This window comes from Cucurbita pepo, chromosome LG18 (assembly GCF_002806865.2).
Source record: "Cucurbita pepo subsp. pepo cultivar mu-cu-16 chromosome LG18, ASM280686v2, whole genome shotgun sequence".
Classification (NCBI taxonomy): Eukaryota; Viridiplantae; Streptophyta; class Magnoliopsida; order Cucurbitales; family Cucurbitaceae; genus Cucurbita; species Cucurbita pepo.
The window spans coordinates 5,680,158-5,695,397 of NC_036655.1; the positions used below are offsets into that span (position 1 = coordinate 5,680,158).

The window sequence follows — 15,240 nt, forward strand, 5'->3', positions numbered from 1 at the left end:
AAATTTAATGAAATTACGAAATAAAAATTAAATATTTCAAATTACAATAGTAAAATGTAAAATAAACTGAATATTAAAGTATATAAACTAAAATAATATTTTAATGATTAAAAAAAATTAAAAAAAATAATGAAAAAGGGAATAAAAAGAATAATATCTATTTATGGAGAGAAATTGATGGTCACTGACTTGGTCAACTGAGTTTTTTTCTTTTTTTTCTTTTTTTTATCCAATTCCACTATTTAAAAAAAAGGAATAAATAAAATTTATATTTTTAACCAATTTTCCCCAACTGAAATTTTGTTGGTTTTATAAAACAAAACAAAGCCCAACAAACCAAAACCAAAAAATAAAATAAAATAAAAGAAAAAAAAAATCGAATCTTTTTCTATTATTTCTCCTTCTTGGATCTCCGATTACACAATAAACATGGCGGGGTTACAGAGGTCCGCCGTGTCATTCCGGCGACAAGGCTCCTCCGGCTTGGTCTGGGACGACAGATACTTCAGTGGCGAATTGACACCGACAATGCGCCGTCATGAAGAACAACCTCAACGTGACGCTCTTTTCCTTTCCGGAGAATTGAGGCCTTCTCGCAACGTTGGATCCGCCTCCACCTTTGAACGGTCACGATCTTCCGCCTCCCATAGAATAGAGGCTATATCCCCGTCACGGTCCCCGAGCGCCGCCAATCCATCTTCACCGAAGTTCACTGGCTGCGGCTTCTGCGGCGTCTTTGGCCGACCCATCGGCGGTGCTCGCCACCACAAATCCAAGCGTTGATCGGAGTAATTTTATTTCGTTCAAAATGGAATTTATTTCAATTTTAAAAATTAAAAATTAAAAAAAAAAAAAAAAAAACCCCTTTTTTAGGAACCCATTTGTAACTGCGAAAATTACAGACATATATAAAAATATTATGAACTTCTACATTCAAATCAGATGTTTTGTTTTGTTTTTGTTTTTTTTTTTTTTTTTTAATTATGTTTTCACGTGCATGCGTTGCATGGGATGCTAATGAGTAGTTGTTGAAGCTGCATCATTTGCATGGCGGCGTTTTGGATTTGTTGTAGCTTTTGTTGTTGCTCGGCTTGTTGAATACTGCACAATCGAGCTGCGTTGACGACGGCAATCGGGGAGTCGCCGCCTCCCGACACCGGTAGGATGGGGAGATTCTCGCAGTTGCAGATTTCGATCATTAGGCCATCGGGGTCGTGGAAGAAAAGCTGGTCGACGTAGATTCCATCGTCTTCCACCTCGCACTTTACGTACTCTATTTTCATCTTCTTTAGTTGCTTCTCCGTCGTTGCCATGTCTTCGCTCTGTCGTTTATGATCAAAAGATCGTAAGACATTCTATCTTTTATCTACAAATCATACAGTATTTTCAAACTTTTTGATATTACTTTTGAATGTTTGTGGAATATCCGTCGTTGACATTTTTTAACTTTAACTTTTGAAGCTCTTAAGAAACGATTCTTTTTCCAACAAGGACTAAATCGTGATATGTTAAAATTCATTCCGACCCAGATGTATTTGAACTCGTCCCTTACAAAAGAAAGTAATATTAGAGAGGGACCTGAAACGAAAGATGATTGTCTTTAGGGTTGATGACTCGTTTCTTGGGCATGGTATCAGAGTCATGATCAGACTGAAGAAGATGTATTCCCATACCATAGTTGAACAACCTATTCCATCGTCAAAAAAATACCATAAAGTTTCGATTTTTAAACGAAAAACGAAGATAAAAGTAATATTGGATTAGGGTTTTTTAAGATAGAGAATTCAATGAATACCAGGCGCCATGGAAGGTGAAGGAGGCAGGTCTTTGAACAGGATGAAACCCAAGAACTTTGTGATAAAATTCCATAGATTTCTCCACTGAATTGCACACTATTGAGATGTGATTCACAGACTTGAGACGAAGAGGGTTCTTCATCTTATCCAAACAGATTCAAAATTAATGAATTATGAATGTTTTGGATTGAAATTTCTTGAGTTGCTTAGAGGGTTTATATATTGGAGTTGGAGACAAGCTTTGATTCATTCCTTTTTAATTATTTGATTATTTTAAGGTTTTTTGTCTGCTTGGATTCCTCAGTCAACTGACCAGCTGGAACATAAGGTTTGACTTTCTCAAAAGTGGCACAAATTTATTAAGTCAATTTGAATAATTAAATGGGAACAAACTTTGAATTTCTTCCCTAATTAAGATCTAGTCTCTCTATGTCTAGAGACTTTCTTCATTTCGATAATGAGTCATGTGTGACGTTTGCACATAAGTTCGTCCTTTTCAGGGTTCGGATCAAAATTCGTTTGAATTCTAACTTAAAATTCATCATTTTTGGAGTTCGTCTTGGCATTTGAACCAAATTTTGACTTGTTAGAGGTTTGGAGAGCTACGAACCCCAAAGTTCGTTCTTTCTAGGATTTGTCTCGATGTTTCTGTCAAAGTTCACCCAAAATTGGACCTGTTGGAACTTTGAAGGGCTAAAGAGTCAAAGTTCGTTACCTTCTGAGCTCTTCTCTATGTTTAGAGAGAAATTCGTCCAGACTCTAGCTCGAGAGAGCGTAGGAGAGCTAAAAACCACAAGTTTTTTCCCCACAAAGCATTTCTTGACGTTTGGGTTGGAGTTTGACCAAACATCGATCTATTAGAGCTTTGGAGAGCTAGAAACTCAAAATTCATCGCTCGAAGGCTTTGTCTCAACGTTTTTTTTTTTAAATCAAAATTCATCCAAAATTTGATCAACTAAATTTTTAGAAGGTTAGAAATTCAAAGTTCATCCTTAATTTTATTTTACGCTTACTATGAATATGTATATTAGACCCGTCACTAAAATTGATATATTTTTTATGATTAAATAAATTATCATTTTAAAAATTAATGTTTTGATCTCACATTTTTACGATTATTAAACTAAAAAAAAAAAAAAAAGTCAAAAAAACAATTTAATATAAACAAAAACATTGTTCATGCGACTTTGCCTCGAATCAAACTATGTTACCACCTTTGCCCGGCACTATATAGGTATATATATATATATATATTTAAAGTATTTGTTTATTATTATAAAAATGGCAATTTTAGATATTTATCTAGAAATATACACCGTGGAAAAACAATTTAATTATAATGTATTTTAGTGTATGTATGTTCAAAATAACTTATATATTATTAGTGTTTAATGCAATTTATTTATATTAAAAAATGTGTCATCATTCATTGCACCATAAGAATTTTATTTTCCCAATTAATTCAAATGTCAGATTATTATATTCAAATGTCGTGAATTGATTAATTAGCAGCTGTTTTGGTTTTTCACAAATATTTAAATAAAAAAAAAACATCATATTTTATTCCGAATAAATATTATTGAACGGTGTTTCAATATATTGGAATTTTATTCAACCATGCAACTTAATTGTAGAATAAATACCAGTTTTATTTTTTTATTTATTTTTAAATTATTTAATTATTAACTTTAAATATTTTATTTTAATATTAAAAATTATAGTTTATTTCGTTACGTCTCTTAATTGGGTATTCATATGTCTCAATAACTCGACTATCTTGATCCATCTAATCCAACATTTACCCAACCCAAATCTTAAAGAGTTCTTTTTTTTTTTTTCTTTTAATGTTTGGGAGTCGGTGGTTGATTTTTTTTTTTTGTCAGATCCACCCGACCAACTTGAAAACAGAGTTACGACTAAACTCCACTCTAATCTACTTTTAAAATTGTTATGAATAATAATAATATTTAATATTTGTAATCGATGTTAGTGATAGCTATGATTTGTGAATGTTTGAATTCACTCGCCAACTATATATATATATTTATTTATTTATGGTAAAATAAAATACCAAATTTATTTATTTATTTATTTATTTAATTGAACCATTTAAATCGGAGAAAAAGAATGAAAATTTTAGAAGGAAATGTCTACCGAAAAAGCCACCGAAGGAAGATGTGTATACAAAATATTCAGGGACAAAGCGGTCATTTCGTTTTACAGTCGTCGGCTGATCTCTCTGTCAGTGGACTCTCATCCCGATCCCGGACTTCTCTTCCGTTTTAGGGCTCGCTCCAAATTTGTTCCTTCCCCACATTATTCCCGGGAAAATACTGTGTGAATATGGACGGAGACATGAAAGTATCTCTCGACAAGCTTCCCGTCAAGCGCTTGGAGGCCATAGAAGAGAATGGTCTCGAACGATTTCCATCGTATGTTCCTTCTTTATCTGGTTTTTCCACATTTTTTGGATCCTGAGATGACAGAGGAAATGTTAATTAGTTCGTATGCATGTTAAGGTAGAAGAAGATATGTCTTAGTGGACGAATGCTTGCTTGTGCTTCGTTATTCTTCATTCTGGCTACGTTCGTGTTTGTACATTGGTATTGCTTAGAGTGAACTCTGACACAATTGATCTCATTATGCTAAATTGATTGGAATCTAATCTTTAAATGTATTCTTCGGTTTTCGTGATGAAAGTTTCTGATCAATTTATCGTTAATTGTTCATTTGTTGAGATTGATTTTTGCTGTACCGTTAACAGAGATGTTGGTTATGAAGAGAAACGATTGTCGCTTATTCGGAGAATTGACTTTGCTTGGGCAATAGAGAAGGACGATGACAAAAAGAAGCAGAAGAAGACCTCCAAGGAGAGTGCAACACCGTGGCAATGGCAGAGCATGATAGAAAACTTGCAGTTGGCTCATCAAGAGCTCTCTGTTATCATAGATCTCATCAACACCGTGAGTTTTTATATCAAACGCCTCTAATTTGCTAGATTGCTAGTATCAGTTTCAATAAATGTGCATGCAAAGGTTTCTTGTTAGAAAAAAGTGCCTGCAAATGTGGAGGCAAGTTGTCATAGATTTTACATTACATTTATGTCTTTGCATTTTTTTTTTTTGAAGCGTGGCAGCAAAGTCCAAAGCTCAATAGTCCTCTGGAACTTAAGTGCAAGGCACATACTAGAAAAATGTTAATATCTTTTTTACACATGAAGTGGAATAGTATTATGAATATTAAGATGACGAAAAGTTGAAGAAACTAGAGATTTTATGAGAGATTATGGAGAAAAAAACAAACATTTTAAAAGAATATTTCTTAGTTTCTTCCTAAAAGTAATAAATAAGTAAATAAAAAAAATAAAAAATTGGGCTTCTGGTTCTGAGGTGCACACAACAAATGCTGAAGCGCGTATCTCAAGTGTACCGAGGAATCATAAACCTGCAAACTGATCTTTAGTTCTTATTGGCTTTATGGATATGCTTTAGTTCCTTTTTCGTTCTTTCTTGCAAGAATAGGTTTGGAGAACTTTTGTCTGTCAGTTTCATTAGGGAGGAGATAGGAGTTAACTGCTAACTATCAGGATCTTGAAATTGTGATTATTTTTCTCTGCTTGTAATTTTAGTTAACTGGTTTCTTGAGAATATTCTATTTAAAAATATCATTACAAAATATTGTCTGTCTTGATATTGCTGTAGGTGGAAGCCAATGATGCAGTAACAGTGGCTGGGATGACAAGGCCAAAACCATTACCTAATGAAGTTTTATCAGATCTTGGAGTGTCTGTAGCAACGAAACTACAATGCTTTCGAGTACTATTTTTATCCTTCTTTTGTTCACAGAAGTGATGATTGCCTCATCTTATTATCTTGCTTTGATTGGGCCAGCACGACCATGTTGAAAAGATTAGTTAGCAGATTATTCAATTAAAACTTCATCTTATTATCTGTACTATAATTTTGGAAATGACTGATTTTATCACCTTCCCCTTACTTTTTTACAGCATCTTGGTAAGTATTTCAAGCAGTCTGCTAAAGGTTTGGAACGCCAGGTTGCCAGGGAAGCAAGATTTTATGGGGCTTTAATTCGGTAATCAATTTTCGTCATTGATCCAATGATTATTGTGCAATGAATCAATATTAAAAATTGTATGTCATTGTTAATCTGGCAGTATGTGCACGGTAATACTCTTTAAATTAAAATTAAAAAGTTTTATCATAAGGTATAAATATACTATGATTTTTATTTGCAAGCCTTTATCGATTTAGATAAATTAGAAGTTTTTGATAAGATAACTTTTATGCACCTTATATGTTATACTATCTATCTATCTAGTTGTTTCAGGAAATCAAACTTTCATTGAGAAAAATGAAAAAATGGACATGGGCATATAAAAAATAAGCCCATAATACGAAAGGTCCCAACACTAGTCTAGGGACGAATGCCCATAACCAAGCATTAAAGGTACAACCTCCCAAACCTCCTCCCAAGATCTCTCCACCTCTCTAAAAATTCTACTTGTCCTCTCTATCCAAATACCCTACCATACAACATAAGTAAGCATGCCACAAGATTTGCTTTTTTCTTAGAAGGGAGAGTTCAGGAGCACTTCCTCAATCATAGAGCACCAATCTCTGCTTTGAGCCAAACAAAGAACAAAAGAAGCCAAACATCGACTCTAGAGGGAGTAAGCGAACTAGCAATCTCATAATAAATGATCGATGTCCTCCTCTTGCCTCTGACAAAGAACACATCATTTGATGCAAAAAAAAAAANACAATCCAGGGTATTAACTCTCCCATTTATTATCTGCTAAGCAAAGAACTTCACCTTGTTGGGGATTCTAATCTTACAAAGAGATAAGAAAGCATAGGAAGCTTGTGGGAGGAGGGAGTGGAACATGAAATGTGAAAAAAGTGATCTACAAGAAAGTGCCTAAGAACACAAAATGTAAAAGTATGATCTACAAGGAAAGGCCTAAGAAGGATTAGGGACCAAACCTGAATGTTCCTCCTCCCAGGACACACAAGGATGACAAGGAGGACGAAAGAAGGGAAAATACCTAAGAAGGATGGGTCTGCAATGATGTAGGAAGGCTTGCCACCTCCATCATCTCTTGGTCTGTAAAAGAACCACGAAAGCCCAAATGAATGGAAGAATACAGATAAGATGAAGACAAAATAGAGGCCATCAAGTGCATCCTTTTATTGGACATCCAGTATAAATGCGGAAATGGAGAACAAAAGGGTTTGATACCCACTCAGTTGTCTTCCCAAAAATAGGTCTTAGAGCGATTCCCCATTGAAGATTTCACAATCTGGAAGAACATAGGGAAACCTGAAACAATAACAACTCAGACATTTTTACTAGAGCCCTTGTCCTTGCAACATGCAACCTACTACTATAGCTACGCACAATATTTCTATGCCACAAAGTGGTAGGCTCCATGAAGCCTCATATGTTATACTAAAAGATTCATGAGATCCATTCTAGGTATTAATTGCCACAATGAAATCTAGATTTACCTTTACAGCATAACCTCAAAGTTTTCTTCTTTTGGGATCCTAAGGTGTGTAGCGGCAGGAAAAAACATTGACTTTCCTTGAGGGTATAAAATTAACCTTTATTCAATTAGTTCTTTGAATAATTGTTGTGTTCTTTTCGTCCACATTCAGTTTTCCTCGGTGTCTATTGCTAGAACCAAAAAGCGCAGGCGAGACGAAGGGTGTGTGAGAATGTGCCTTTTCATTTGATTAAGTGGAGCATGGTGTTGTGTTTGTTTGTGAGTGGCAGATTGAGGATTGGTAATGGTTGACTAATGACCTTGCTCTTCTAATTAAGTGGCTTTGGACTTTGGAGAATTTGGTGGTAGGAGTCTACTTTAATGTATAAGATTATTGCAAGTAGAATTGGGGTTTAGTCCAATAGTTGGATGTCCGACTATCTCATTGTGGTTCTAGAAGGCCATTGCCATTGCTTAAGCTTCATTTTTAATTGTTGAACTTATTTGTAAACGCAAAAGTGTAGGATTGTAGATGACCATTGTAATTTTCACTAAACTGAAATTTTTTACTATTTTTATTTTATTATTTTTTTATTATAAAAAACTTCCATTTGAGGGAGTTCCTGAAATTCTCCTGTATTGCAGAGATAAAATCGGTTTTCTGGATATCTATTTTTTAAAAAAAAAATCTTTGCAGAGAGGCCTTTCTTTTCATTAGGGTCACTTAAGGAATGATAGAATTTTTAGACGGGTGAAAGATCTTCAAAAATGGTGTGGGAGGTTGTATGGTTTTAATGCTTCTTTATCTGTGTCCGTTGATTGGAGTTTTTGTGATTATCAGTTCTATGTCATACTTTTGAATTTGACTTGATTCTATTGGCAAGCATGGGACTGAGAATGCCCCTTTTGTGGGCTTGTTTTTTGTTTGCTCTTCTGCATTCTTTCCTTTTTCTCAATAAAATCGCAGCTTGTATGGTGGTTGCTTCCGTTTGCCTGGTTTATAGCTTTGTTTAGCCTGTCTATATGGGGGCTTCTTCCTAGCCCCCTGCCACAGTATAAGTTGCACCTTCTCATATTGCATCTTCTCATATTATTTCTTTCTTTCTTTTATGGTGTCATGCCTTTTCTCTTTCTTTTTCTAATCACGTCTTGTTCCTTTTAAAATAAAACAATCTGTGGATTATTTATGTTTCAGCCTTCATAATATCGTGAGCTTACTATTTAACTCTTTCATAATTTTTCATTAAATGGAAGATTTCCACCGTTTGAGATTTAATAAATATTTTTTTAACTTTTGGCGTCAGCTTTATTTAATATCTAATGAACCATAAATACAAGTATATATCAGTGTATTATAGTGTAATTTCTAAAGAAACAATTGGAATCCTTTTGATGCTCTTAATACTTTCCCATCTTCATAGATTTTCAGTATTTGCTGATGATGTATATCAGATTGCAGCAAAATTGGAAGGTTAAAAGACAGCGCGTTGCTGCTCCAGCTCCTGCAAATGAAGGCTTTACCATTGATTTATTTGACAATTTATCATGTGATCCTTCGTCTGTGTTTCGACCATCTTCATCTACTATTCGTGTTGATCGTGATTCATCTGGAATGCTGGCAATTAGTTTACCTCCAAATTCATGCCACTCCCTTCGTTTTGGATTTCTCAGTGGATGTAATATGGAAAATCCTCTGGAACGTGGTAAAAATGAGTCCACAAATTCATCCAATCAGTCTCCAATTGAAAGTGAGAAGGAGTTTACAAATGACGATGAGTACATTAAGGAAACTAACTCACTCCTCCGTCAAGTTCACCATGCCATTTTCAGTGAGCAGGTAGTCTCATTAATACTTTGATCTTGCTCATTACAAGTCCTTGCTACTTGGCCCCCACCACATGATATATGATACATCATTTTTTTTTTCACTATACTGGTTCCAGGTGTTTGATTTGGTGAATCGTGAAGCATTCAATCCATCCTTAGGTATCAACGTGACTGGCATACGAGAAAATTACTTGCAATTAAGTATCGATCAGGGTACGTCGGTTTTTATCTCTCTGGTGCCAACTGGTCAAAGCTGCCAAACAGTTGAAGATGCAAATGCCGGGATTCTGGATAATACAAATTTACCTTTTGATTCGCTTGATGGGATTGAACTACCAGATAGAAGTGATCCCCTTGAAAAGAAACTGCGGAATCCTAATTATACAACCTTTGAGATATATCTGCAACAAATTTTCCACGAGCTAGTATTTTTAAGATCAAATGATAAACCCATTTCATCATTAAGCAGGCAATCAGGACAACCTTCTAATGATGGGTCTGGACTTCTTGGTCATTTCTGTTTGTCTCTGGCTCACAGAATATTTGCAAACAAGGTTCTTATGGAGCTCGAAAATGTGGTAAGAGTCCTAATCTCTTAATAACTCAGTTTCCGATGAAAGCACGGTGCCTCATTGTTCTTTCTTTTTTTTTTTTTTTTTTTTTTTAAATATTAAAAAAACTACAATAACTATGATTTCTGTTTTTGATTTTACCAGCTATTAATCATGTAGTTTATCTTTGGTTTGTTCTTAGGTTTGGAAAGTTCCATTTCTTCAATTGATATCTCATCCCACTTGGAATTCTCGAAAATCTTCATGGACGTTTTTTATGGAAGTTCCCCAGTCCAAACTTCATCCTCCTATCCAGGCTCGTACATCAGATAGTCATCAAATGAAAAGTGTAACCAAATCACAATTTCAGACTAAAGTGGTTGTAAATGATGATTGCATCACTATTGAAGGGGAAGGTGCTCCTGATGTAGTTGGCTTGTTCAAGGGAAATTCCAAGGATATGTATTCAATGAACAGATATGGCTGTGACTTGGCTGATCTTCCCGTCATAATCCTGTTGCAGGTGAGCACAAATTAGATTTCCTTGTTTCGAGCTTCTTTATCGATGGAACGTAATAGTAACAATATCGTTTTGATCCCGCAACAGGTTGCGAGCCAAATTATTCTTTGGCTTCATGAGGAAGCCCTAACCTGGGGAATAAAGGTCAGCCGTGACTTCCTAAGTCTGTCATTTGAGCTAGAACAAGGTGAAACACTCCGTCTGGTCGCCCATGTGGACCCAGAAGATGCTCAAGGATGCCTTTCTTGGTGGTTGGTAATGGACGATGGCCTAATGGAGGACAGGAAACATAACTTCGACATCTCAGATGTTGTACCTGAATACAGGAAGTTTTTGGGCCATTTATCTCTGGAAGTTTTGCAATCTACACTAATGGATTTGGTTAGTTTGTGCAGTGGATTTGGTGGTAGCCTATAACCATGCTTACTTGTCTGGTATTACAAACAGAAATTGCATCGAGCTCTTGTAATTTCTGCCCATGTTTTCAAATCTAATGAAATCACCACTTTTTGTCCGCATTGCTTACTCACCTTCATATGTTATTCATAATAGCTAATGTAGGGCGCATGACATGGATGGCTGGAAGCTGACTTCAAGAGGAAGAAACCGTTTAGGTGAGTATTCTTGATTTACACTTGTTTTCCAAGTTAATTGATCGCTAATCATCCATAACTAGTCATCTGTCTTGATGTGATTTTCGTCCATTGCCCTTCGTTTGAAATCACAAAGTGGATGATTTAACTTAAGATGAATGCTATGGGTACTACAACGGTAACTTGTGAAAGTTAATTTACGTTATGATCATGAAATGGAATTCATATATTGTTGTTTTGCCAAAAGAACATTACTTATTCAAATGGAAATTTTGGTGCCCTTTATTTTCGCCTATATAATGCTCTAAAATGTCATGATGTAGCAACTTGTGTTGGATTTGGAATCTATTATTAAGTTGAAAGTCACCAATTCATTATAGGCCATAGGCAAGCAATTCAATCTCAATCAGTCAAAAACTGTTACATGATTGGCATATTCTTGCCCAATAATAATAAAAAAAAAAACTTGTTATAAGACCCATTAAATTTAACCAAGTGTTTTACAAATGAATAGAAATAAATAAGAACAAAAANTTTTGATAGTTAGTTTCACTAAATGGAAATGTACTATACTAAATTGGCCTAATTTCATTAAAGATTCATTAAAATCTCTATAATATAAAATTGGCCTAATTTCATTAAAGGCTCATTAAAAACTCTATAATATAAAAAGCCATCTTAGAGAATAGGGAAAACTCCAAAAGTTTCATGAACATAGAAAGTAAAAAAAAACATTAAATTTTGAAGACCAAAATTCAAAAACATTTCACTATTCAAATCCAAAGCTTTCTATTGATTTCTTCAAAAACAAAAGTAAAAAAAAGAAAAGGCAATAATTTTTTTTTCTTAATTAGCCCAAATGCTGTTTCCAAAGCGATGAGAAAAAGTCAAACCAACTTTGACCTTTATCCAATATTTTTAATTTTTCTTAAAGAATTTAATATTTTGCACATTACAGGCAAATTAGCATTTGTGCAATGTGATTTAATTCCTTAATGTTGACTTTGATTGGTGGGAAAGCCAATAAAGTTGGCAAAAACAGAGGAAAAGGAAAAAAAAATCTGAGGAAGTGTGCAAATAAGAAAGGCGTTTAACAAGAATTGTCTCGCACGATTCAAAACCCCATATTCTTAGTTTCTTTCACGCAACGAATAACCCCTTCACTCATCATCCCCATCAAAATCCTAACATTCTGCTTTTCAGATCTCTATCGTCCAGAATAGAAAGCTCGCAGTCATTAGGGAATATCCCCTAATACCTTCCCTGGTTTCTTATTGAACACCCTGCTCCGTTTTCTGCATTCAATGATAGAATTTACATTGTGGGTATTGAAGCGTTTTTGAAGTCCAATTCTGGGTTATCAAGAATTCGAAGCCTTTGTTTCTATAAAAAGGGGTTGGGATTGGAATACGAAGAGCCCCAGATGTGGGTTTGTTGCAGATATTCATTTGGAGGATCCCTGATGGAATTGGTACCTTTTCCATGATCTTGTGTCAATCAATTCGTGAGTTCTTTGGCATTTAATTTTGAGGTAATCTGAGTGGTAATGCAGTAAAGTTATCTGGGGAACTCAAGATTTGATAGATTTGGAGTCCTTTCTTTCCTCCATGTCGGGGGGAACACCCGTAGCGGGTGTTTATATGAGGCAGAGGCATAGCCAGGGATATGCTTCTAGTGGTGATGATATTGAGGATGATGCATGTTCGAGGTTTCAAGCTATGTCGTTTCATACTCCAAAGAGTCGGACGTGGGTTGAAGTTGTAGAGAATGTCCTTTGGCTTGCTTCTGCTGCTTTCGTTGTATACTATGGCGATAGGCATTCCAATATGATAATTCTCTTGTGGCATGATGGCCGAATAAGAAGGTGAACGAACACTTAGATGTATGCACACTTCTGAATGTTGTTTGATCATATTGTTGCCAGATTTATTTAATCAAATTTTTAGAGATGGAATGGTTATATTGTTGCCTTTTGGTGTGTGCCTCAAAATCAAGAGTTGTGGTTTATATAATCTCACTGATTCTGCACATATTTTATAATTTTTGTATAGAGAATCATTTGATCAGCTTTGGCATATTCATTGTCAATGTTCATAGAAAGATACTGGTAGCTTGATAAGTTCTTGTACAAAACATCTTAAGAAAGTTGCATTTACTAGAAATTTTCAGGGCTTAAAGCAAAAAGATAAAGGATACACATTAAGTAGTTGTCATTCTAGATTGATCATGCCTTCTTGATTGCATCTTTCTGTGGATTGTTTTTCGGATTGAGACTGCTTTAGTTGATTAGTATCCGTAGGCGTAGATTTTGTAGAACTTCTTCCAGTTTTTGGTATGGCATTGGTTTCGATCAATTGTGGTCATGCTATGTTGGAAGAAGTTAATCTTCACCTCTATTTTCCAAACTTAGGGAATGGAAATGTATAGTCCTCTATTCCATTACAATAATCGGGCGTAATCAACAGGCAAGTGGGTTTCTCTGTAGTTCATGGAATACCTAGCTAGAATGGAATCCGACGGTTTTAAGAGGTTAGAGGGGTCTTGGGAGCTTGGAGTTTGGCTTCTAATGCATTTGTTTTCGATGTCGGGTTTCGATTTTTGTTGTGACATTCCTTTACTTTTGGTTCTCAATAGTGAGGGTTCCTTCTTGTAATGTTTTTGGCTCCTCTTTGCTTGTGCCTATGTTGTTTGTTTGACCATTTTTGTAATATTTCAGGATGTCTTTTTTTCTTTCATTAACGAACATTAGTATTCTTAGATTCACGTACATCGCTTGAATTCTATTCTCTTGAGCAGACCTCCGTTATACCTTGGAATGGTGGCGATTGGTTTGAACGTTGTCATATTCATTTACACGAGTATGTCAGCTTGGAGTATTAGAAGGTTTAATGAAAAATGGGAAGTAGCAAGCTTATCAGTTTTACCAATTGCAACACTTCTTGGGCTTATCTCCTTTTGCTTGTAAGATAACCCACCAACTTTTATGATATTGCAGCCTATTAACATTCATCATTCCATGTAAAATACACCTTTTTCCTTCTCATTTGTAGGTTGTCATTTGCTCTTTGGCCGATATGGGGTTTCCTGACCATTCCTCTTCTGGTACTTATCACATGCTTTTGGTTTTGGCACTTACCAATTGTTAGGCTTACATTATGGCATCCAATGACTACTACTACTCTTTGGTGTTGCTGCAGTTCACTTTGTTCATGGCATGCATGGTTGTATTTCCAAGTATAATTATCGGGAAATTCAGGCCTCAGAGTCCTCAGAGCGATGTTCTTCGTACAGATTAACTTTCACTCGATCCAAGTGATGATGCATAGACGAAAAGATTGATTTTGAAGCACAGATGATTGGTTGAACTGGCTTGATATAAAAGAAGGTTCTGATTTGTATTGCATGATTCTCCATTAGCCAACTGCCTTCTCCTCAGTCAATTCGAATACCGACCTTGCCAGAATTACGCACGCTCATGGTACATCTGACCTTCACTATTTTGGTATGGCTACAACTGGAGCACCATTCTTATATTCTTACATCTTTTGTTGGCAAAGTCCATTTACTTTGTTATGTAGTTTAGTTGCCTCATTTTTTTCATTGAAAAGTAGGTGTGTGGCGTGCGTGTAGGTGATTCGTTTCATTTTAGCATCTTCGCTCGCATCCTTGGCACAAGGAAAAGAAAGAAAACAAAAAAGTCTCATTAGACAATATGTAGGAATGTAAAGTTTCGGAAAATACTGTTTCAGTGAAGTTACTTGAATGAATGATCTGTTTGGCCATATTTTTTTTTGCTTACTTTTTGCTCTTTCTGGTGTTGTTTAAGTCCGTTCGAGGCATTCGTTCTTCGTCGTTACTTAGAAAACTGAATAAATATCTTAGTCTTTTTGAGTATTGAATAAAGATGTAAGCTGGTCTTATCCCTCGATTGATATCCATTGCTTCAGCCCACCTTCTTCCACTTGGCTGAATGAAAGCATATTTGAAGCATATTTGAAGCCATATTTGGCAGAAAAATGACAATGAGAAAGAAGTTGAGTATTCACCTAATTGCTGGTATATTTCATTGTTTTGAAGTAGGATTCTTTATATTCCTTCATTGTTTATGTATTTGGTAAAGGAATCATGAATAAGTTGGATTACTACCAGACAAAATGACTGACAAAATTTGTAATCTTCTTCAAATTTATTTACAAATACCCATTGCCTTGAAACCACCCAAGAAGAAAGGCTAATTGTTCTTCTTNCTTTTATAATAATCTTTTTAAATTAAAAATGAAATAAAAATTGAGAAATTTACTTAATTTATTTCTCATTCAAAAAGAAAAAGCTATTTTGATACCATTTATACATTTTCTTTTAAATTTACCAACACTTTTTGTTTTTCATTGTGTAGTCTACTTTCAAATTTTGACTAAGATACTCTGTTTTTTTGGGAGTAAGATAT

At 35.0% G+C, this 15,240-nt stretch overlaps 4 protein-coding genes across 4 annotated transcripts; 3 read left to right on the forward strand and 1 right to left on the reverse strand.

Moving 5' to 3' along the window:
• The first annotated feature begins 429 nt into the window (after window positions 1–429).
• LOC111780540 (MAPK kinase substrate protein At1g80180-like) lies at window positions 430–783 on the forward strand. The gene has a single exon (XM_023660966.1). The coding sequence runs from the start codon at window positions 430–432 to the stop codon at window positions 781–783; it is 354 nt and encodes a 117-aa protein (XP_023516734.1).
• A 206-nt stretch (window positions 784–989) lies between these two features.
• On the reverse strand, window positions 990–1,985 carry LOC111779559. The gene is made up of 3 exons (XM_023659620.1): window positions 1,796–1,985; window positions 1,579–1,687; window positions 990–1,322 (listed from the first exon to the last, which is right to left on the reverse strand). Exons 1-3 carry the CDS (start codon window positions 1,936–1,938, stop codon window positions 990–992), a joined length of 585 nt encoding a protein of 194 aa, XP_023515388.1. The 5' UTR covers window positions 1,939–1,985.
• A 2,029-nt stretch (window positions 1,986–4,014) lies between these two features.
• Window positions 4,015–10,718, forward strand: LOC111780079 (mediator of RNA polymerase II transcription subunit 17-like). Its single transcript, XM_023660355.1, has 8 exons — window positions 4,015–4,228; window positions 4,561–4,759; window positions 5,498–5,611; window positions 5,803–5,888; window positions 8,755–9,139; window positions 9,246–9,707; window positions 9,883–10,203; window positions 10,288–10,718. The coding sequence occupies exons 1-8, from the start codon at window positions 4,140–4,142 to the stop codon at window positions 10,615–10,617; spliced, it is 1,986 nt and encodes a 661-aa protein (XP_023516123.1). The 5' UTR covers window positions 4,015–4,139; the 3' UTR covers window positions 10,618–10,718.
• Window positions 10,719–11,821: 1,103 nt separating this feature from the next.
• On the forward strand, window positions 11,822–14,591 carry LOC111780080. The gene is made up of 5 exons (XM_023660356.1): window positions 11,822–12,264; window positions 12,346–12,657; window positions 13,590–13,754; window positions 13,844–13,895; window positions 13,991–14,591. The coding sequence occupies exons 2-5, from the start codon at window positions 12,401–12,403 to the stop codon at window positions 14,087–14,089; spliced, it is 573 nt and encodes a 190-aa protein (XP_023516124.1). The 5' UTR covers window positions 11,822–12,264; window positions 12,346–12,400; the 3' UTR covers window positions 14,090–14,591.
• The last annotated feature ends 649 nt before the right edge of the window (window positions 14,592–15,240 follow it).

Bases quoted from the DNA above. Each gene is read 5' to 3' on its own strand.
- LOC111780540 (XM_023660966.1), top strand. From the start codon at position 430: ATGGCGGGGTTACAGAGGTCCGCCGTGTCATTCCGGCGACAAGGCTCC.
- LOC111779559 (XM_023659620.1), bottom strand. From the start codon at position 1,938: ATGAAGAACCCTCTTCGTCTCAAGTCTGTGAATCACATCTCAATAGTG. The intron at 1,688-1,795 runs GTATTCATTGAA...ACGATGGAATAG, and splicing joins TTCACCTTCCATGGCGCCTG to GTTGTTCAACTATGGTATGG. The intron at 1,323-1,578 runs GTCCCTCTCTAA...CATAAACGACAG, and splicing joins ACAATCATCTTTCGTTTCAG to AGCGAAGACATGGCAACGAC.
- LOC111780079 (XM_023660355.1), top strand. From the start codon at position 4,140: ATGGACGGAGACATGAAAGTATCTCTCGACAAGCTTCCCGTCAAGCGC. The intron at 4,229-4,560 runs GTATGTTCCTTC...TACCGTTAACAG, and splicing joins GGTCTCGAACGATTTCCATC to AGATGTTGGTTATGAAGAGA. The intron at 10,204-10,287 runs GTGAGCACAAAT...ATCCCGCAACAG, and splicing joins CCGTCATAATCCTGTTGCAG to GTTGCGAGCCAAATTATTCT.
- LOC111780080 (XM_023660356.1), top strand. From the start codon at position 12,401: ATGTCGGGGGGAACACCCGTAGCGGGTGTTTATATGAGGCAGAGGCAT. The intron at 12,658-13,589 runs GTGAACGAACAC...TCTCTTGAGCAG, and splicing joins CATGATGGCCGAATAAGAAG to ACCTCCGTTATACCTTGGAA. The intron at 13,755-13,843 runs GTAAGATAACCC...TCTCATTTGTAG, and splicing joins GGGCTTATCTCCTTTTGCTT to GTTGTCATTTGCTCTTTGGC.